At 30.4% G+C, this 23,050-nt stretch overlaps 1 protein-coding gene across 1 annotated transcript in view; it reads right to left on the bottom strand.

Annotated features, from left to right (window-relative positions):
• LOC139516047 (DDB1- and CUL4-associated factor 1-like) overlaps positions 1 to 23,050 on the bottom strand; it is a 51,350-nt gene that overhangs the window by 20,164 nt on the left and 8,136 nt on the right. Inside the window, exons 9-28 of the mRNA XM_071305859.1 lie at positions 22,080 to 22,181; positions 20,106 to 20,264; positions 17,429 to 17,469; positions 16,894 to 17,032; positions 15,689 to 15,904; positions 15,136 to 15,305; positions 14,220 to 14,339; positions 13,614 to 13,716; positions 13,300 to 13,419; positions 12,693 to 12,764; positions 12,092 to 12,173; positions 11,400 to 11,539; positions 10,999 to 11,080; positions 10,306 to 10,430; positions 9,674 to 10,047; positions 8,079 to 8,154; positions 3,332 to 3,393; positions 2,335 to 2,398; positions 1,378 to 1,449; positions 267 to 323 (exon numbers count right to left, since the gene is read on the bottom strand). Coding sequence (XP_071161960.1) covers positions 267 to 323; positions 1,378 to 1,449; positions 2,335 to 2,398; positions 3,332 to 3,393; positions 8,079 to 8,154; positions 9,674 to 10,047; positions 10,306 to 10,430; positions 10,999 to 11,080; positions 11,400 to 11,539; positions 12,092 to 12,173; positions 12,693 to 12,764; positions 13,300 to 13,419; positions 13,614 to 13,716; positions 14,220 to 14,339; positions 15,136 to 15,305; positions 15,689 to 15,904; positions 16,894 to 17,032; positions 17,429 to 17,469; positions 20,106 to 20,264; positions 22,080 to 22,181 — 2,376 coding nt within the window. The remainder of the gene's footprint in view (positions 1 to 266; positions 324 to 1,377; positions 1,450 to 2,334; positions 2,399 to 3,331; positions 3,394 to 8,078; positions 8,155 to 9,673; positions 10,048 to 10,305; positions 10,431 to 10,998; positions 11,081 to 11,399; positions 11,540 to 12,091; positions 12,174 to 12,692; positions 12,765 to 13,299; positions 13,420 to 13,613; positions 13,717 to 14,219; positions 14,340 to 15,135; positions 15,306 to 15,688; positions 15,905 to 16,893; positions 17,033 to 17,428; positions 17,470 to 20,105; positions 20,265 to 22,079; positions 22,182 to 23,050) is intronic.

The raw sequence follows: 23,050 nt of genomic DNA, 5'->3' as shown, positions 1-23,050 counted from the left end.
GTTAATATTGAATTTCAGGTTAACTGAATGCTCATGCTGTAAAATCTTGGTGCAAAATGCATTTAAAACTGAGATATCTTGACTGCAAAAAAATTTTCCAAAACTATACATGCTCTATCAAACATAAAATTTTCAGATCCACTTTACTTTAACCTTTGTTTTGTACACTTTATATAACTCTGATGAATAAGAAGTAATCTAGATAAAAATCAAATCAATGTTATCCAATCTTCAATTGTTATAATATTAACTAATAATATGCCTACCTTGGAAGGTTGTAAATTTGTTACTGTGTTGGAATGACATTGATTTGAGGCTACTTCCTGGGAAAAATAAAAGAGGTGAAGAAATATGAAATTGAGCTCACACAAATACCAATAAATAGCCTCATCAGTTTGCTTATATCAAATTTGATAAACTATTATTAACTGGAGTAAATCTTGAACAAGGTAAAATCTTTCCCTTTACCAACTTGATGACCTTGCTGTATTTCTTTTGAAAAATTCTATTTTTATACTTTGTTGTCTACCATTTTAAAAAAAACATTTCCAAGCAAGAATATGCATATCATAGGGCATCCTTACTAAGTTTAATTAATTAAGTAATCTCTATCAAAACCCAAATATGGAATATATGTTTTTGTTCACATTAAAACCCATTTGAAATACTGATGTGAAAATAAATTCATTGTTTTCAAAACTTCATTAAATCCAAAATCTACCTCTGATACAGGACAGATGAACCAACCAAAAATCATTTTTTTAAATTGTGCATACAATTAGACACATATTTTCCTTGTGTGGGGAAGTTTTAACAAAATGATTCAATAGACCACTTTCGAGTTCATCCGTCACCGGAAAAAACTTGTCAATTATACGCGCCTTTATGACGTCATTTACCAGATAGAGGGGGTCGCCTGTATCCCTGCACTATTTATGTTCATCAAGTGTCTTAGTGATCGTCATTGTGCAGGATAAACTAGAAATAATGGTTGTTATGTAGGTACTTAATGACAATTCCCTAATGACAGCAATGCTGATTGTCAATTTTGAAAATTCAATTTGCCGAATAATTCGTACAATACAGAATTATAGTTTTCCAACCACTCGCTCAACATTGGAATGGAAGTGACGAAGCCCATAAACGCACAAATGACGTTCACTAAAACCAGAGTTTTTGACGGAAATGCATCGAACTCGAAAGTCGTCTATTTATGCATCATTACAATAAAACTACTATATATAGCTGAATTAGGTAATTGAGTGTGGGGGTCACCAATACATTTTGTTGTCTGAGAGACACATTTTTTTTAGTGTTTCTCATAAATATTCAACCCTCAACCATTGCTGTTTATATACAAATAACCTTAATACTTACATCCCCTGTATATACATTGAGACATTTGACATCACCTGAGTGTGTACCTAGAAGTAAATACTGCTGATCAACCTAAAAATATAAAACATAAGTGTGCAATATTTATGTTTTATTGTTTAAGATACTATAGGATAATGATTAGTTATTACTGATATTGTTTGAATACAATTTAATGTAAGTTAATTTCCAATTAATTTTCAAATTTTGATCTTATGTTGTAATGTAATACCACTCTCCTAGGTTAGGATTGAGCAATCACAAACATGTTTATCCTCACCATATTGTCCATGTGCCTGTCCCAAATCAAGAACTTGTTATTAAATGTTGTCAGCTGTATCTGTCTGATATATTACTTTTAAGTTTTTTATTGTATTATGTTATAGATTGTTTTTTTCGTTTGAAGTAATTCACATTTTCTTAAATTCATGAAATTTTGACTTTGTTGGATTGTCTCAATTGCAATCATACCACATCTCCATATTTTAAATTAGATTTCAGTGCTGATTTTATTATTTTCAATGTTAACTGAATTATACTTTTCCTGAGTGGTATCATTTTATTTGTAATAAAAGAGTTACACATTTTTATTCAATAAAGTTTAAATATTTAACATGCACTATAATCCATGTTTTTGTTTAATTTGAAAACATAAATTTGAAAATGTCAAGTGTCATTTAAACACAATCACTCTATATATGTAGTAATCTAATACTGTAAATTCAGAAATTATTGTGAGGTTTTTATTATTGCGAAAAATGCGAAAGAGTTGTAAACGCAATAATTTAAACTCGCAGTTTGAAATATTTTATATAAATTTAACAGGATTTTAAAAATCAAATTCGCATTTAAGTCTCAAATGACAAAATCGCAATAATAAATGCACGCAATAATTTCTGAGTTTACAGTAATGTGGGTGAATTTAAAAAAAAAAAAATCATTTAAAGTAAATTTACTTACTGAGAATGCACAGGAAGAGAAGCCATTTTCATCTGCATCTTTGTATGTTCTGACAGGACGAAATCTGAAAAAAGTGTCATAAGACAATAAGATCAAGAGATAAATTAAGAACTAATTATGGAAGCCATAGATTGTTGGAAATTTACACATGGCCTGGGCCGTGATATTCAAATTTTATCCTGAACGAGGGATAAAATTAACGAATATCACGGCCCAGGCCATGTGTAAATTTACAACAATCTATGGCTTCTATGAATTATTTCGATTCTAATAGGACAAATACAGTCATTAAAATACTGAAGCGAGGGTTGGTTGGGTGTGTGTTTGGCTGAACTTTTTTACTCCCTGTTAGATAAAGCTCAAATATCTTAAGAAATCTGTAGCTTGCATGGGTTATTTCTTGAATAACCGCTAGAAAAAAAACTGTTTAATTCTTCTAATTCTCAAACCCAACATTTGCCATTTTTAATTTAGTATACATGATTTTCTCGTAAACTTCCGTCAAATCCAAAGTTGACATTTCATAAACGAGGAGCCACCATTTTAAATATGCAAAAAATGCAATAGAAAATAAAACAAAACCTACCTCAAAAATCAGTTTTAATACAATATCATACATTTCAATGGTTCACGTAACAGACAACTTTCAACTTTAGTGGTTTCATTTGTATGACGTCATGTTTTGAAATGACTTAAATGCGCCAAAAAAATTAATAGGCTTTCACAGAATTTTATCTTAGTTTTATTTTGTTAATTTCTCCGAGCTCTTGTGCATAACTGCTTTTTATTATGCATCCGAATAAGAATAACAGTTATTTTGTCATTTTTTAAATGCACTTTTTAAATCAATAAAATCGGCAAAGGGTCTGCAAATAGATTCAAATACATGTAGATTTACGTCTATTGCCATGGATGAAACGTACTTTGTCTTGACCTTTGAAAATCATCCATGTCCTAAGAAATAGCCCATGGAAATGTCTTTAGTTATGTACTATACCTGCTGTATATAAATTTTCTGTTTGCACATGCCCCATCAAGTCCTCCATGTGGTGGTAAAATCTATAATATACAAAAGGTAAACTTGCTGCTGTATAATTGAAAAATTTAATAGTTTGTCACAATGTTTCAATGTTTCATTGTGGTTCAATAGTTAAAATATGGCCAAAGTCTGATAAAAATTGTTAATTCACAATATGGTGATTAAGTATGGGAGATTTCTGTAAAACATTCTAAAAGGAGTTGCTACCTGTACTGTAGACAAACATGGCTTTAAAGGGAAAATTCGCGATTTTTTACTTATGGTTTAAATATGTTCATTATGACAAAATATATATATTCACAAAGTTTTATCGCTATATGTCCAGTAATAAAGGAGAAATTCAACAATTAATGAATTTTTTTAACTACTTCCTGTAGGTCGTGACGTTTTCTCCTGGTTTTTGCATGCCGGGATTTAAAATACAATCAGTAAAAGTCTTGGTTTTTAATGATATTTAAACGTAATCGTAAGCGCGCCGATGACTTATGGTTTATCTAATAAACATCCGATAATAAGAAGATAAGACGCACAGACGTGCAATTGTACACATTTATGAGATAAATTTTCTATGTTAAACGTATATATTCGAATTATTTTAGTAGACAACCAAAAAAGTTATAAATTTATTAATTAATGCATTTTCGGACTGATATATGAGGTGAACAAATTAAAGTACAATAATCTGTAAAGACAATATGTTGGTGTACTCTTATTGACCTTTTACTATCTCTGCTTTGACTAGATTTATACGATGTGTGTATTCACGGTTCTGTGGCAAATTGAATACTCTTAGATGGCTTGTTGAAAGGTAAATTGTTATTTGCACTTCGGTATTTAACCACGCCTCTAGGGCACACCTTGCCAGGTGTGACTGTCTATTCGGATCAGTGGATTATAAAACAAGGGAGCATTCAATATACACATCTATAATACTAATTCAAGTTTCAAGTTTGTTACAAATAAAAATAGATCGCCGTGGAATTATTTAATTATATTTGCTGTATCATTTATTTCAATTCAAATAAATTAATTTACTAAGTAATAAAATTTAAACAATTTTCGGTTAAGACGGGAAACTTAATTCATGTGTCAGAATGAAATGATATACACCTCTTGTCCTTGATGTATGTCTCATTAAAAAGGGGGAATTAGAAATAGCTTTACCAAAGCATTTTGATTTTCTTTATTAGGCAAAAAATGTACGAGAACACTTACATTTAGACTTTTGAAAGCCATGTATTAATGTATATCTGAAACTATCTGAAGATAAGTAGATAAATCTACCGAAGCGGAGTATAATATGTACGAACAAAGAAAAATACTTTTGTTTTTAAATCTTTGCACATTCATGATTAATTATTGTTATCTATTACTCATTCAATTACTTAATTGGTACCTAAAATATGTCTACCGCTTGGCATTAAAACTCGGTGTAGTAGGAAGGGTTTTATTACATATACTAGATTATATTATTTGGATGAGGATTTGAGCTATCCTATAAAACACATTTATTTAACTACACTCGAGCCCAAAGGATATTAACTTAAATGATTCAATTAACTTTACTCACATATTACTTATATTTCTATCTTATGATTTTTGCGTGCTTGTTTTTATAGAACAGTTTATATATGGTCCAAAAATTTATCATAAAATCATAAATAAAAATATCTTGTTCGGAGAATGATAGTACTATAACAGTGGTTCCAGTCAGTCAAAAGAGTCAGATTTTGACGAGTATGGTCATATTGGGTACGCACTAGAGCCAGGGTATACCGAAGAAGAGCTCCATAAAATGGAAGCTGCAGAAAGTTCCCGAAATCAAGATATCCTTAGCAACCATCGCTAGTTTTTAAAACACAGATTGGTGTTCGTGTACTAACTGCATACTTATGCCGTTATTAACGGAATGTCTATGTTGCCACTAATTTACTCTCTTTGATCGTAATATTGAATTGGGTGAATGCATAAGTAACAGCATCGATTTCATAACAGTTTGTCTGAACCCGGTTGTTCTTGAAACTAACTATATAAGTTTTTTTTAAGTACAATCGTATTCATATTATTCTTGTTAAATGAATGAACAAATATTAAACCTATCTGTTTATTGTTTTCCGTCCATGTCTGCTCATCGCCAGAAATAAAGTTTGTCGCACGAAAAAATCGTGTTAATTCCAGAGTCAAAATTTAAAGAACTTATTTTCCATGTTTTCTGGTATTGTTCGAAAGAGAATTGACCTAACAGAAGAATTACTATCTTAGGCTGTCAGTAACACATGTAGAGTAGTGGGTCGTTGTTGGACATGCAAATCTTATAAAGTGTATCATCTGTTAAATTTGCAGGTCACTGAAAGGGGAAGTTCCATACGGAAGTAGGTTTTGAGATTGATTTTTTTTTATATCCAGTGACACATTTTATCATATCACGGCAAGAAAGAAAATAAATCCCGAAATTGATTTGAAACTTTAATACTCAATAGTTTTCCTAGAAAATACTCACACCCCTTTGGGATTATTAGTGTACGTCCAGTTGCATATATTTTACATGAATGTCGGAACAATTGTGATGATGACGAATTTCTTCCTTTATTCGAGAACAATCTAATTGATACATAAAACTGGGATTTTACTATGTTCATAACTTCGATGAACCAAAGCAAGATATATATCGACCTGTATTTAAATCAAACTGGTTCTCTTCTTCTTCTTCTTCTTCTTTTGGTATACAATATAGTCTGATACATGTATATATTTTAAATTGCACTATAGTTCCGTAACTTTCTATCCAGGCGTATAAGCCAACATCGACAAGTGCGTACATTTTTTAAATCAATATTTTTGGTATGTACCAGTCTGTCCTTTACTATAATTGACAAATTACATTTTCCCAAATTAACCCTCGGAAAAAATATGTATACAGATTTTTATTTCTTCAAATCTTTTTTTTTTTGTGGTATTTTTTATATTTTCATAAATAATATTCTTTACACCAGAAATGTTATGTATAAACAAGCGTACGAGTTAAATTATTGGCATCATATCACTTTCGGACACACAAGACAGAGATGTGTATTATACACCTGATAGTTCAAAATGGAAAGTTATAAGTCTGCCGTGTACACTGATCAATACCTACAGAAGTGAAACGATGCATGAACTTGCAAGCCCGACAGGAAATCGCTTGAATACCCGGACGTGTCACCTGAGTCCTCACACCCCTCACAATACCTTTGGGAGTAATACCTTTAGCCATGCTGGTGATCAGATGAGGAAAGATCCGAATTTATTTGAATAAAGTTTATTACTTTAAAGAATTATGAACGAATTAGATTTTTGAAAACAATTTTCACGGAACACTTATTTATTATTTGAACTGTGACTCTTTAACTAATTCCAATATTAACAGTTTAAAAATAACAGATATATAATAATGGTCATTTAGAAAAAATAAGAACATTTTCCGTATCAAGTTTATAGTTAGTCAGATAAAACAATCGTACGATTGACAAGATATCGACACGCAATTTACGACTACATCGGTTACTGTAGTTTTGGTCCTTTGTGTTTTATAGACATATCGTGATTATAATCGTAGAAGATGACAAGATGGCGGAGCGTAGAAAATTGATACTCAAATTTTAAAATCGATGCTGATCTCTTATCTAGCGGAATAAAACTTTAATATCTATAAATTTGAGCCTTTTTATACAGAATGGACATAATATCAATTTTTGATTTTTTTGCGAAGTTTCCCTTTAACACAGAGAATACAAACTTTTAACCATAACCAATAAGGCAATTTGCAGCTTGATTGAATCTTTACCTTATTATTGCGAACCCTATCTTAGTTTTCCATAGATTCACCTGCAAGTTACCTGTCCATTTAAACTTTTGGCAGTTCTATTGTCCCATCTAACAAATACAACAGGTATTGTTCTCTGTATAGTTTATTTGATGGGACCTTTAAATTTCTTCCAAGAGAAATATATCACTCATTGATTAATTTACCTGAACAAAAAATTGAACTGTCAATGAAGACAAAATAATTATACCAATACTAAGTAAGGACTCACAAAACTGCATGTGGTGTTGTATTTATTCGATACCTGGAGTAACTCGTTATTAATGTGTTCAATATTACATTTGTAATACTGATTCAAAAATTAAAAGTTGATTTCTGATCAAATATTCAATATTTTTGTGTGTTTGATAAATAAAAATTTGAATATTATTATTTTTAAATTAAGGTCTTCATAAACATAAGTCTATAAATGAACAACAACAAAAACATGTAAATTCATTGGAAAATACTAAAAAATGTGTCTGAAATAAACTTTTTAATATTAAACCAGATTTTATATTGAACAGATTGAAAATATATTAATGATAATATTGAATAAATACAATATTGCATACAGTTTATGTGAGTTATTAGAAGTATTTCAATAAAAAAGAAGATAATTTTTTGGTCAGGTAAATTAATCAATGAGTGATATATTTCTCCTAGAAGAAATTTAAAGGTCCCAGTGAATAAACTACACAGAGAACAATACCTGTTGTATTTGTTAGATGGGACAATAGAACTGCCAAAAGTTTAAATCGACAGGTAACTTGCAGGTGAATCTATGGAAAACTAAGATAGGGTTCGCAATAATTATTTACATGCTTTTGATCCTGTTTTCTTTATATATATTATCAAACTTACAGCTCTACTTGCTAATCTAGATGTGATGTTAATAGATGCAAATTTACTTCCTCTTGGCTCTGGACACCTGTGTGGACTATAAAAAACAAATTAAACCATAGATAATATGAAATCAAATTAGAAAATAATTTATCATTGTAGACTTATGACAATTCTCTATCACCCTAAACAGAACATCTTACAGCTGAACATCCAAGACTGCATGTTGATCATGATTTCCAGATATCTTTTTAAATGACAAATAGGCAAAAAAAAAGGGGGTGGGGGGCTACATGGACATTATCTTGTTTGTTGCTGTTTGTCTTTATTTTTTTGTGTCTGTTTTCTTCAGAGAAGTCGGGTGTTGGTGGCTGGTTTTGGTCCAATACTGTGCTGTACTTTGGCGTTTCCTGTTATTTATTAGGTAAATAATTAATGATGCAAAGAATGCTTCAAACCATACATCTTGTTTATACCTTAAATACATATTAAGAAGGAAAATAAAGAAACCGAAGAAGGCCATTGGCCTAAATGTCTTAAATAATGGTTTATTACCGTAGAAAGACTTGTATAGTTCGCACTGGTACATAGTTCGCATCCCCTTCTCCCCACGAAATTTTAGGTAAAAAAAAATTTGTAACTGTTAGAAAAGGTCTAATGAAACTCCGGTTATTTCAAATCCTGTCCGGTCGTTTGCGGTATATTTTTTGGAAAAACCTGTTTTCCATCATCAAACAAAAGCTGAAACATTTGTCAAACTGCTTGTAAATTATTCTAGAACGCTTCATTATTGTTAAAATAACTTTAATTCACTTAAAAAACAATTTAGAAACTTGTTTATGTTTTAACAGGAAGTTTAAAAAGCACGTGTAAAAGAAGAAATTAACCGGTGAGAGTCAAAATCTGCACATAACAGATATCACTTTATTACGACTTTGAAAGTAAAACAGTTCCATCCTTTTGTAAAACAGGCTTTAATTTATCTATTACATTAATGTTTGAAGGGTCTTAAGCTAATACAAACCATATTAGTCAGTATGAAACACCAAAACGGAACAAACAATAACCGATTACGTTTTGTAGTTTACAAATTCTAAGCTGGTTTACTGTTGTCTTTTTCACTATGTTTGTATCGTTTCGATCAAGCAGATACTCGTTTATTTCAACCAATGCATTGAAAAGAAACAAAAATGTGTAATGAAAGGTTTGATTTTTATATTTATCAGTATTAATTTGATATTGAATAAAAATAACTTATTAATATGGATGAGTTAAAATTATTAGTTGTAAACAACCACCTCGCCCGCGAAATTGAAAATGTTCTCTTATTTCATGCTTATTGTACTCTATAGTCCACACCCCGTCTATTAGGTCCAATTTTGGAAAATAAAACTGCGGACCATACAAGCCTTTCTACCGTACTACAATAATGCAATATATGTTACCTATTGGAATTTTTAAAACAAATAAAGTATTAAAGATATTCTATCATAATCAAAATATGTTTTCATTTATCATTTATACAATCTACCATATATAAGAGAAATCAGTCATTACACATGTTACATTGATTAAAAGAAGTTGACAACTGTTTCAAAATTACGATAAATACTCACTTAAAAAGAGACATAGAAGGGCAAGTTGATACAGGGTTCCGACACAGAGCATGTTGTTTACGTAGGTACTCCGTCACAATCTTATCTAATGTCATATCATGATCACTTCCTTGTAATTTTAGTGTGAAATTTTTACTCCTCATTGCTGGACTACAAGAAAATACACTATCTCGTTCACGTAAAAATCTAGATTTAGAATAAGTATTCTTTGGAGTGTTTGTAGGAGATCCTTGAGATTGTCTGGTAAATCTGATTGGGCCTGGTGTACATGGGGTTGTTGACTGGCTACTGGCACTGGTTAATGGCAGAGATGGAGCACTAGAACTTGATATGGCATGAGAAGATGATGATGACATGGCGTTGAACTGTCTTGGCTGAAAAAGAAAATATAATCTTTCTAATTTTCATTATTTTCTTAAGCCAATTAAAATAATCCAACATGTTATCCTGGTTAAGAATTAAAGTGTACAAGTAAACTTAGCAAGAATATATTAAAACAAATAACACACACTGCAGCTGTGTATTTGTCATTATGTAGAATTGAAAAGTCTAAAATTTGGTAATTTATCACCTTTTTATAGCATACATCTTTCTATCTAAATCTGAAATCTCATTTAAAAATAAATACATACCATCCTACTAGGCGTTGCCTGAGGGTTCATGTAGAGTTGAGGACTAGCAGGATGAATCATAGGAGGTGTTGTACACCGAGGTAAATTGCCTTCTTTTTGAAGCATACAAGCAGTGTCCATTAATCCTGAGGAATGAAAGATTTTGTACAATTACACAAAATAATAAGAAATATGGTTGCATTAATCCTGTCGCTAACAGCAACCAAAGTGAAGTGCATATGTGCAATGATGTTTTCACCATTTTTACTATCGCAATAGACACTGTTAAGTGCTATTGATTCCCAGAGTTTAAATTTCTCTACTTCTAGAGCAAAACCTGTATTATTTGTGTGTTTTTCTTTCTCCTTTATCTGATATGACTTATGGATCAAAGTTACATGGAGTGATGTTTTCATGAAAATAAACCAATTGAGAATATTTCATATTTGAGAGTAGTTCTTCATATTCAAATTTTGCAATAATGATCTTTTTAGTTTTACATTTGTCATTTTGAGGAGGTCTTTTATAGTGGACTATTCGGTATGGGCTTTGCTCATTGTTGAAGGCTGTATTGTATGGTGACCTATAGTTGTTAATTTGTGAGTCAATTCTGTCTCTTGTAAAGTTTTGTCTCAATGGCAATCATACCACACCTTCTTCTTTAACTTCCTTTTTCCATAATTGTAGTTGACCATTCATATTAATTGACATTACCATTTTTCTGTAGATGATCATGTATTAGCTGTAACAATTCTTTTTCTGAATATCTAATCTTAGTATGAGCAACAATATCAGCCTGAAATAAGTAAAAAGCTCAATTCTGTACAAGTAAACAGTTCAATTACATATTAATTAAAAGTTCAATAACATATAAGAAAAAAGTTCAATTATCTGTTGGTAAAAACTTCAAACCTTCGATGACATTGATTTACAATCATTTAAAAAAATATGCATAAAGATAAATAAAAGTTAATGGTATAACAATGAAAAGTACACGGATGACCCGACCCCACTATCATTTTCTATGTTCAGTAGATCATGAAATAAACAAAACTTCAATCTAACTATAAGTTTTATTGCATCGAAAAAGAATGACTAAATAGAACAGAACATACCCTTCTTATTTCATCAAGTGAGGCATCAAAATTAGCACTAGCAAGTTTTCCTGAGACTCTCTCCATCAAGTCACTGGCATATCTACAAAACTTGATAAATTCTTGTTGTTTGTCTTGTAAAACTGGTTCCTTCATTAAATCTATGTAAAAAAAGATAAAGAATGTTAAATTAGTTTTGATTTAGTATGGAAGTAAGCTCAATTAGTTTACATAAATCAAATCACTTCAAAATAAATGTGTTAATCAAAGCACTTGTTGGAATAGAAAGAATGGATATTGTGTATCAAGCTGAGACACAAAATCACACAAGCAAAGGAATTAGCTTTGATTGCAGTTCTTATACTCAAATCATAGTAAGCCCTTCAACATGGAGCAAACACTCACAACTCACTGCAAGTTTAAGATGTTCTCTTAAAACTGGTGTCAGCCGTATTATTTATTTTCTTGATGTCTATCATGCTACATTTGTATGTCTCTTTACTTCTTTACACAGCTCCTTGGTAATAATAAGAAATCATAAAATTTACCAGGTTAAGAAACTCTATTTGTAAGCACTGAAAGGGATGTACATGTGCATGAGACTTAATGAAGATGCCTTTTACTTATGCTGATTTTATTCCAATCAAAATTGTGTTATTTAAATGAAGCATAATGTATCATGACACAAAAAATTGACTTAGTGCATAACTTACATTGTATCTGTCCATTAGTAAAGAGAGGTAGTTTACTGATAATCTGTCTTACTGTTTCTGATCTGGAAAGTCCAAGTAATGCCTGAAAATAAGTTTATTCAATGTTGAGAGAAAAAATCATACTTGATCTCCCTATATTTGAAAATGCAGTTACTGCTTTTAGGAGTAAAAACAGTAAATTATCTTACAGAAACACAAATTCTACCAACACTTGTTATGTTCTCAGATATGTTCATGTTATTGGAAATCCAAAATATTCAGTCAACACCAAAATAATTTTGGTACTTACTGACAAGGGGCAATAGGTGACACAACAGACAAAGTTAATAGTGGACTGCAAATACATACAATGAACAATTTTTATTTCTCTTAATTTGCTTCTGTAAAAAAAAATGTTTTTTTCATTCAAAAAATAGTTTTAAAAGTTTGTATAAGAAAACGAAATCTATCTCCTATCTTAGTTTCAAAAAGCATGCAGTGATTTAGCACTCGAATGAATGAGTACCTTGCCCAATTTTGGCTGCTATTAACAATCTTCCAAGGACAAATGTCATTATCATGTGTAATTATCTATTGTTAAAGAAGTTATTATTTGACTAACCTTACAGGCTAATGCCCTGATAGAATCAGCATCTGTTATTGGTGTTTTAATAGATAACAACTTCAGCAGTACCTGAAAGGAAAATTGTGTAACATAGAAATAAGTAATGTCGAATCTCTTTTCAGAATGGAATTGGCATGTACTGAATTCAGTCATTTATTATCCATTTTTTTTCTTCTCTAAAATCAAGATTGCTATCAGGTATATATAGGATAGCTAATATCTTTATAAGTTATAAAATAAAAGTAACTTTCTCACATCTAAGATCTTGATAAAGTTATAAATTAAAAGTATCTTTCTCACATCTAAGGACTTAAAACCTATATAGGGAAGAACAAACTGACATACATGATATCCCGTCCTTTCCAGCTTAGCAGAGAGTGCAAAAAATATCAAATTAAATGCAAGTCCAACGGTCAAACTAAAACATAACCTGCAGCAATAAGTACCATATAAATGTGAACCATGGAACTTGTTATCAACACAAGTCATGTCAAATTCAAGATTGCACGATTTTACTAAATATGAAAAAGTTTACAAGCTAGCATATCATGTAAATAACAGAATGGAGTGACTGAATTTCCTATTTCTATTTGGACTTACTTACCATAATGCCATTGTTAATTCTGATACCATTCCACATCTTACTGAGAATATCTTCTCCCATCTTTGAGTTTATCTTCTTCCTACTACCTACACTCATGTATCTACCTACACCAGCTCCATACTATAAAAACAATTTAAACTTAATTCAACATTAGTTTTACAGTATACAAAAATAATGACTTATTCACAAACTACAGCTTATTTTCTTTCCAATTTTACTTATATAAGAATAATCTTAATCCTGGATGTGTCAGACATGTGTTATATTGATACACAAATTGAAAATTCAGAAATTAGTGTGATTTAAAATCTTACCCTTTCTATAGGACCACAAACACAATTTATGAGAACATTCAATGCTGACTTTTGTACTTCTGGTTCTGCTAATGTTTCACCATCAGCTAAATTTATAAATATGCTGAAATAGAAATTAACAGGGATAAAAGTCACAAAATGGTTTGAAATGCAAATGTTTTTTTTATGATAATGAACATGTGTACTAAGTTTCAAGTTGGTGTGACCATAACCTCATGTAAACTACCTTAAACCAAATTTTTAACCCAATAATGAATTGATGTCACACTATCACATTTTTTGTGTTCAGTAAACTGTGGAATATGGGTTTAACACTTATTTGGCATATCTTATAAAAAGTTCTCAGCATAATAAACTTGTCTACAAAGTTAAAACTTGATTACAATCATCATCATCATTATCAACATCTATTTCTATTACTTAATCAAGAAGATTATAAAATCAAATCTTATTCTTTTTTTTTTAAATTCAATGTAATAAACTTATCAAAAAACTTTTTTTAGAAAATTCATTGTTATTTTGTATTTTTGACAGAAACATCAGTTATCCCTTTTCCATAAAACTTGTACAAGTCTGATGTTATACTAGTGCATTTATTCATCATACCTGATGGCAGGATAAACCAAATTTTCCGGAACTGTAATACTTTGTAGTAAAGCTAACTGTGTCTTTGGAGTAACTGTACACACTGTGAAAATATCTAATGTATTCTTCACGGTCTCTGACCTAAAATACAAATAAAGGTTAAAAATGCTTAGAATAATTCACATTTACCTCTTCTATATATAACTACTTATAATACTGTAAATCTTAATATTAGTTTAATCATGGGACAGATTTAACTCATGCAATAAAATATGGTACATTAACTTATGTAAGGTGAGGACTTTATCAAGTAGAGTTCAAATTTTGTCAGCAACAAGAATGTGTCCAAAGTACATGGATGCCCCACTCGCACTATGCTTTTCCATGTTCCATGGGCCGTGAAATTGGGTAATAATCTAATTTGGCATTAAAATTAGAAAGATTATACTATAGAGAACATATGTACTAAGTTTCAAGTTGATTAGACTTCAATTTCATCAAAAACTACCTTGACCAAAAACTTTAACTTGAACGGACGCACAGACGAATTAATGAACACACGAAAGGAGCCACAGACCAGAAAACTTAATGCCCTCTACTATCGTAGGTGGGGCATAAAAATTCTAAACTGCTCTCACAGTTCCATGCTCAATGTTAGTTGTTTCTCTGAATTATTTACACTTGACTTACCTTAAGTAATTAGTATGTATCATCACTGAAAGCCATAGGTGAACTTTAAATGTGTAAATCACTTTCCTGACATTTTATTTTGATAGATAGTTATATCACCTTATTTTTATATTGAAAGATAATAAGTTACAAATTATAACTGATTTATCTTATTTTGTACCCTTTTTTAAAAATTTAAATCCTCTTCACATGTAGACCTAATCTTATCTGATACAACCATGTACATTTCATTTGCTTTTATACTTACTTTCCAGTATAATTGCTCCATGAAGGTATCAATGCCAGTAATTTGGTTAGCAGGACAACGCCCCCAAGTTTATGGAAGAGTAACTCTGGATCCCAGTGAAGTCTGACAGGCATCAGATCCATCATTAACTCGATATTATCTTGGACGACTTCACCAGATACTTTTATTGGCTGCAAAATATATTGTTTACAGATTTAATTTCTTCCGAAAAACTAAAAGAAATTTCATTAAATTATTCTGTCTAGTGAGTTCTTATTTTCCTACTTTCCCTTTTTATTTAATATCCCTTTAATTTGTATCATAATTGCTTTTTCTTTCTATTTAATATTATAACTTTAATTCATTTATCTGTAATAACCTAAATATTCTTTTTAAACATAAAAATTAAACATTAAATCATAATAAAATTTAATCAAAGTAGGAGATGAAAATTTTTGAAACCAACTATTTTGCCTAAATCCCAAATTTGTCAACCATTTCAGAAAACCATAAAAAGAAACCCACAGATTTAACATTTTCGTGCCATTTGTTCCATTCAATTGTTTCTACTTACTTTATATGCTGGTGTCTCCTGTACAGGAGAACCTCCATCATTTCTCAAGTGTGATCTACGTATTTCATCAGCTTTCAGTGACAAGTGAGCTTCAAAATAGCGTTTCATAGCAAATGTAGTGTGGCGGACCATCTGTCTCATGGTATATATCTGATCATCATTTAATGTGTTGTGGACTTGCTCATCATTTTCATTCATGATCTCCAGTGTACTTATCTAAAACAAACAATAATAAATCTTACACCACAAGTTAATGATTTCAATTTATACCAAAATGTTTATATATAATGAAATACAAACAAAAGGTACAAAGTATTTGTTTTTTTTAAACAACACAATTTGAAACATAATAAACTGTTATCAGAGATATTTTTTGCTTTTTTGTAATTTTGATTATTCAAATGTTGGAATTAAAATAGCAATACTTAAAACATGTTACATACGTTAAGCAAATATTCAAAGTCAATGAATCATGACTGCAGTACATGGCTAAATAATCTCCTAGTAAATGAGATGTGCCAATGCTAACACAACTGCATACCAAATACCATTGACTGTTTATTAGTTATTCCCTTTAAACAAACCTAAATACAAATATTAACTTGTAAACTATGTAAAAGTTCCAAGGTCAATGAACCATGAAGAGGGGGTGGAGCTATCCTAGGAAACAATACTTTCAAACGCCAATAAATATGCATACCAAACATCATTGAATTAACATTAGAAGTTCATATTAAATTGATCTAATCACAAACTATAAATACATGTAAACTAAGCGAAATTTTCAGTCAATAGACCATGACTGAGTAGATGAGGCCAAATATTCTCCATTAAATTGAGATGTACTAATGCTTATACAAGTGAAAATAAATTTACATTGGCCTACCACTAATGGTTCCCATTGAACTGACCTAATCACAAACTAATACATGTTAACTAAGGACGTCGCCAAAAACAGCAAACCTATGTCTCGGTTTTTGACTCTGTCAAGCAGGACAAAAATCATCAAGTGAACTATAAATATTGAACAACAGATGATGAAGCTTTTAATATGCGAATTTCTGCAGTATTGTACAAATTTTAGCTACTTCTAAATCAGGGGATTTAATTTGTTGTTAATTTGAATCATTGGCCTTCGGTAACAAAAAGGGAAAAATCTTTGCCTCACAAGAAGACTGACATAACTTTTTTTCAGAATAACTTACAACATTAACCAATCTTCTCAGTCCATCCTTCTTATCAAATAAATCCAGTATAACCCTGAATGTAAAGGCTTGTCCTAAAAACATGGCTGCATGACTTCTGCTTGAATTATGTGAACATTCCAACAGCCACAGAATATAACTGAAAAAGAAAAATGAAATATTTCTGAAAGTACAAAAAAAAAATCTACCATGTCAGAAAAGTCCAACAAATAACTTGTTGAAGTTATAACAAACTGTATCACATTCACATAATACTTAGTGAGTAGACTGCTTACCCTACACTTTCATATCTTCATGTATTTCTAAAAAATTATATCATTTTAAAAACAGACTTACTTGTATATTTTTATATTAAGCTGCAGTAAAATGTTTAAATTCTTAGTTCAACAGAGCAGTTTAAAACAAATTTCACTTATACCTCCTAACAAAAAACTTAAGCAATGTATAATTTTACTAAACCATACAAAGAAACCTTCTAATTGAATCAGATTCTCCCTTTCATATATAACATAGAATTATTAAATGTTTTACTTACTTAACAATTTTAGACAAGATATGTTCTGGAAACAAACAAACCTATAAAAGTACAGAAAAATTTCATTAACATATAAACAATAAATGCATGTTTCAAATACGACCCAGCAAATTACCGTGGTATAAGTCTTGTCAGCAATCTAGGTAAACTATTCACTACTATTTTGAATAGTAGATTATTAAAATGGGCATCAATGAACGATATTTTATCTGATGCACAATTTGGTTTCCGTAATGGTTACAGTACAGTAGATGCTGTGTTTTGTTTATACTCTGTCATACAAAATTCTTTTTGTAAAGGTAATAGATTATACTGTTGCTTTGTTGACTTTTTAAAAGCGTTTGATACAGTTGATCGTCTATGTTTGTGGTACAAGATTTCTAAATTAGGAATCAGAGGGAAATTGCTTAATATTTTAAAATCAATGTATAACAATGTAAGATCTTGTGTTAGATTTGATGGATTTAATTCAAAATACTTTTCTAATAATCTTGGCTTAATGCAAGGGGAAGTTCTTTCCCCTATTTTATTTTCATTTTATGTCAATGACTTTGAGAATGAATTTATTAATAATGGTAACTGTGGACTTGAATTTCAGGACATAACACTTTTTTTATTAATGTATGCTGATGATATGATTTTGATGTCAGAATCAATCCAAGGCTTACAAAATATGTTAAATACTTTATCTGGTTATACTGAGAAATGGGGTCTTTCAGTTAACACCAAAAAAACAAAGATAGTAGTTTTTCGTAAAGGTGGGAAAATTAGTCTTACTGAGACATGGATTTATAATGGTAAACCATTAGATATTGTAGATCATTTTTGTTATCTGGGTGTGTTATTTCATTATAATTGTAAATTTTATATTACTCAAAACCACTGTGCTGAACAAGGCAGGAAAGCTATGTTTAGTATGAGGAAAAAGGCATTATCCTTATACCTGAACACTGTTACTTCTATAAGTTTATTTGACACTTATGTATGTAGTATTTTAATGTATGGTTGTGAAGTTTGGGGTGTTCATAGAGCACCAAATGTAGAAAAAGTTCATTTGGACTATTGTAAAACATTACTAGGTGTCAAGAGATCCACTTCTAATGTAATGGTATATTATGAATTAGGAAGATTTCCATTGTTATATGAGCGGAATTTTAGGATGCTCAAATTATGGACTAAAATTCACGGTAGTGAAAATTGTATTATAAAGTCTTGTTACAAAGAACTAGTAGCAAATAGCAATAAATGTAAAAACTGGGCCACTTGTATTAAAACAATTTTATATGATCTTGGTATGAATTATTATTGGGACAACCAATGGGTACTTTGTTTGGATAGTTCATTTTTACAATTAACCAAACAACGAATATATGATCAAGCTAAACAAGAGTTGCATTTTACGCTTGAAACATCACCAAAGTGTAGATTATATAAGTTTATTGTGTCAAATGTAGAATTACAATTTTATTTACAAAAATGTATTCCTGTAATAGCTCGTAAATGGATAACGAGAATTCGCCTGTCCTCACATAATCTATGCATTGAAACTGGTCGTTTTTATGGAATAAGTATAAATAGTAGAATGTGTATTGTGTGTGATAAAAATGTAGTAGAGGATGAATTTCATTTTATTTTACAATGTACAAATTATAATGATATACGTAAAAAGTTTATCAAGAAATATTATTGGACTAGGCCGTCAACTTATAAATTAGTACAATTGCTTTCTGTTGAAAACACTAAGGAACTCTGTAATTTAGGAAAGTACTTACTCTATGCATTTAAGTGCAGGAATAATATTTAAGATCTATATGTTTATTATATGTAGTATGAAACTCACAAACTGTATAATATGTAACTGATATTTCTGACGTTTGTTATTTATGTGTATGTTAACGCTATACAACTTGTAAACTGTATATTTATGCATATTATACTGATAAACTGTATTGTTTAAAGTAAATAAAGAATTGAATTGAAATACAATAGTCCATAAAAAAATTAAAATATGTGGTAAGATTGTTATGCCTGTTGTCATTAGTTCTACCATTGTGGATTATTAACAATTCATGCACAGATAATTATATTTTTCCGTTTGTTGTGCTGAATATTAAATTTCTTAGTATGAAATGGTATCATAACAAACATTTGATCCATGTTTTTTTTTATTTAAGGGGATGAGGTTTTACAAAAGCTCAAATGTTGAAAAGATGAAAGAGACTAAGAAGACACATTATCAATTTTCTAATTTATAACTCAATATAGAATGAAGTTGAACTGTTTTGTTTTTGATAGTGTTAAACAATGTAGGAGTGGTAAAATATTTACTCTGTAGTATCATCATATGCAAATCTGCAGTTCATTGTTAAGTTTTGTCATTTTGTAGGACCAAATAAATCATCTAAATTACAGCTAATTTCCTAATGTTTGTAGAATAAAACTTTGGTAGGGTTGCTTGCTCTGTTTGGATAAATGTTATTTCAAGCTTTGTAATTAAGATTGATATCTTCAAACAATATACATTTATAAGCATATTTTAACCTGTGTATATTATATTAAAACTTGATTGAACATTATCCCAATTACAATTGTACAATATACAGACAACTCAAGCAAGCTAACCAAAGTCCTGCTTTACATGCATTAGGAAATTAGCTGTAACTAATATAAAAATTACCCTTTCCATAGCATCTTCAAAATAAGACAAGTAATACAGACAAAGTGAGACACCAGTGGCTGCTATAGATGGTCTGTAAACATCTAATAACTTCTGTACTCCATTTGTTTGCAGGAATTCAACAGAAAACTTCTTGTGACACAATAGTGTGGCTAAATACTAAAAAGTAAACACAGTTTTAGTATGTGTTACAACTTTTAGCTAAAAATATTTATTGATAAAGGTTATTGATTGATTGATTTGTTTAACATCACTTTCAACACTTCGGTGGAGGAAGCCAGAGTGCCCGAAGAGAACCACCAATATTCCGTAGGAAAACTGACAGTCCCAGTCAGTAAAGATTGGAGTGGAGTTCACCTGCCCTGTGAGCAATGGTTATAACATTTTTATTGTTGTTATTAAACTCAATGTGGCTAATATTTTTGAGTATTTATATCAATTCACTTATCTATGTTTCAAACAAAACTAAAATAAGTTTTCAAATCAAGATTAAATGGTGTGTTTTATTTGGTTTTCTTATGCTAGCACTATATTTCAGTACAAAATTTCTCAGAATATAACACAAGAGTACACACACTGAAATGTCTTGCCTTCTTTACTAATCATTGATATTATGTTGATAGTCCTAAGTATAAAGCTTTATTACAAAGGTCACATAAACTTAACATTAACCAAGATAGCTAAACGAAGACCAATGAACCATGAAAATGAGGTCAAGGTCAGATGAACCATGCCAGGCAGAAATGTACAGCTAACAAAGCTTCCATACAACAAATATAGTTGACCTATTACTTATAGTTTAAAGAAAAATAGACCAAAACACAAAAACTTAACACTGTGCAATGAACCGTGCAATTGAGGTCATGGTCAAATAAAACCTGCGGTACTGACATATAGATCATAATATATTTCCATACACCAAATATAGTTGATCTTTGGCATATAATATTAGATAAAAAGACCAAAACTTAAAAACTTAACTTTGACCACTGAACCATGAAAATGAGGTCAAGGTCAGATAACATCTGTCCGCTAGACATGTACACCTTACAATCATTCCATACAACAAATATAGTAGACCTATTGCATAAAGTATGAGAAAAACAGACCAAAACACAAAAACTTAACTATAACCACTGAACCATGCAAATGAGGTCAAGGTCAGATGACACCTGCCAGTTGGACATGTACCCCTTCCAGTCCTTCCATACACCAAATATACTAGCCCTATTGCTTATAGTATCTGAGATATGGACTTGACCACCAAAACTTAACCTTGTTCACTGATCCATGAAATGAGGTCAAGGTCAAGTGAAAACTGTCTGACGGGAATGAGGACCTTGCAAGGTACGCACATACCAAATACAGTTATCCTTACGTCAACAAAAGATTAGAACGTGATATAATTGTTTAATAATTGTTTTACTTTATTTGAGGTGACTTATAGGTCCATTGGGCCGGGTGTATTGCTATTTGTCATATATTATATGTTTATAATCTGTACATAATTTACACATGTCACTATAATAAATAATTTACTTACTTACTTACTTACCTATGACTTAAAATAAGAGAGAATTCAACATTACAAAAATTCTGAACTTTTTTTTCAAGTGGTCACTGAACCATGAAAATGAGGTCAAGGACATTGGACATGTGACTGACGAAAACTTCGTAACATGAGGCATCTATATACAAAGTATGAAGCATCCAGGTCTTTCACCTTCTAAAATATAAACCTTTTAAGAAGTTAGCTAACGCCGCCGGATCATTATCAATATGTCGAGCTTTCTGCAACAAAAGTTGCAGGCTCGACAAAAATCATTTCAATATCATTTTCCAGCTGAGTTAATTATGTTATTGAAGACTATTAAACCTTTTTTATAATTGTTGGGATGTGTCTAAATAATGTTTATATCCCCCATATCCCCTCAGGTTATAATAATTATTTCTCACTAATTTGTCTTAAGGTACCTTTAATGCTTCTAGTGCTAATCTTCCATCAGTATTCTTTTTCAAGTCAACATAGTAAAATATCAAATCTAATGAGTTCTTTTCAAAAGCTGTACTCAGAAGCTGGAAAAGAAAAAGGGCAATTTTGTCACATTTTATTAGAATAAAGAAACTATTTAATTACAAATAATAGTTATTTCTCCTATGACAATCTTTTGTAGTTCAAATATCTATACTTTCACCTAAACTGGATTGCAACTGAGTCTTAAGGTGAATCAGGACTATTCAACTGCACATAATTTCACACTTGAATTTTAATATTTTGATTGACTAAAAATGTTAAATTATTCTATTTTTGTCACTAAAAAAATATTATTGTTATTATGTGCATCTGTAAAAGACTTAAAATGACATTTCACCCAATTTCACCATTTTCCAACCAAATTTTTTGGTTTAAGGCAAAATAAGTTATTATGTGCATCTGTAAAAAAGACTTAAAATGACATTTCACCCAATTTCACCATTTTCCAACCAAATTTTTTGGTTTAAGGCAAAATAATTTTTTTTCGTTATCGGTAACCTATGTTTTTTTATTTGCTCATTCTTTGAAGCTATATTACTGCTTTTTATATTACAGTTTTGGAATAAGTGTCACAGACAGTTTTTTTGTTATTCCGATAAAAATACCTCCTCATCACCTCTATTTCCCATATCATTTCATTCAAAAAGTATACCTTTTACATACCTCTTTAAAAGTAATATTTTGAGCTTAAATGGTCCAAGACCCCCATTTTTTGTTGTTGACAAATTTGATTCACTCTCTATAAAGATTAAAATACCAAAAATTAAGTCACTTCTGACAAAAACTTTGAATAGGCCCAAGCCATTATGCCCATAGGCTATCAATAACTTCAAAAGTCTAAGTTGTATTTACCAGTAGCTCTTTACTTACAAAAATGTGAATCTAGAAATTTCAAATTCAAATAGAAAGC

Source organism: Mytilus edulis, chromosome 1 (genome assembly GCF_963676685.1).
Source record: "Mytilus edulis chromosome 1, xbMytEdul2.2, whole genome shotgun sequence".
In the NCBI taxonomy this organism is placed as follows: domain Eukaryota; kingdom Metazoa; phylum Mollusca; class Bivalvia; order Mytilida; family Mytilidae; genus Mytilus; species Mytilus edulis.
This window is presented reverse-complemented; position numbering and strand designations above follow the sequence as displayed.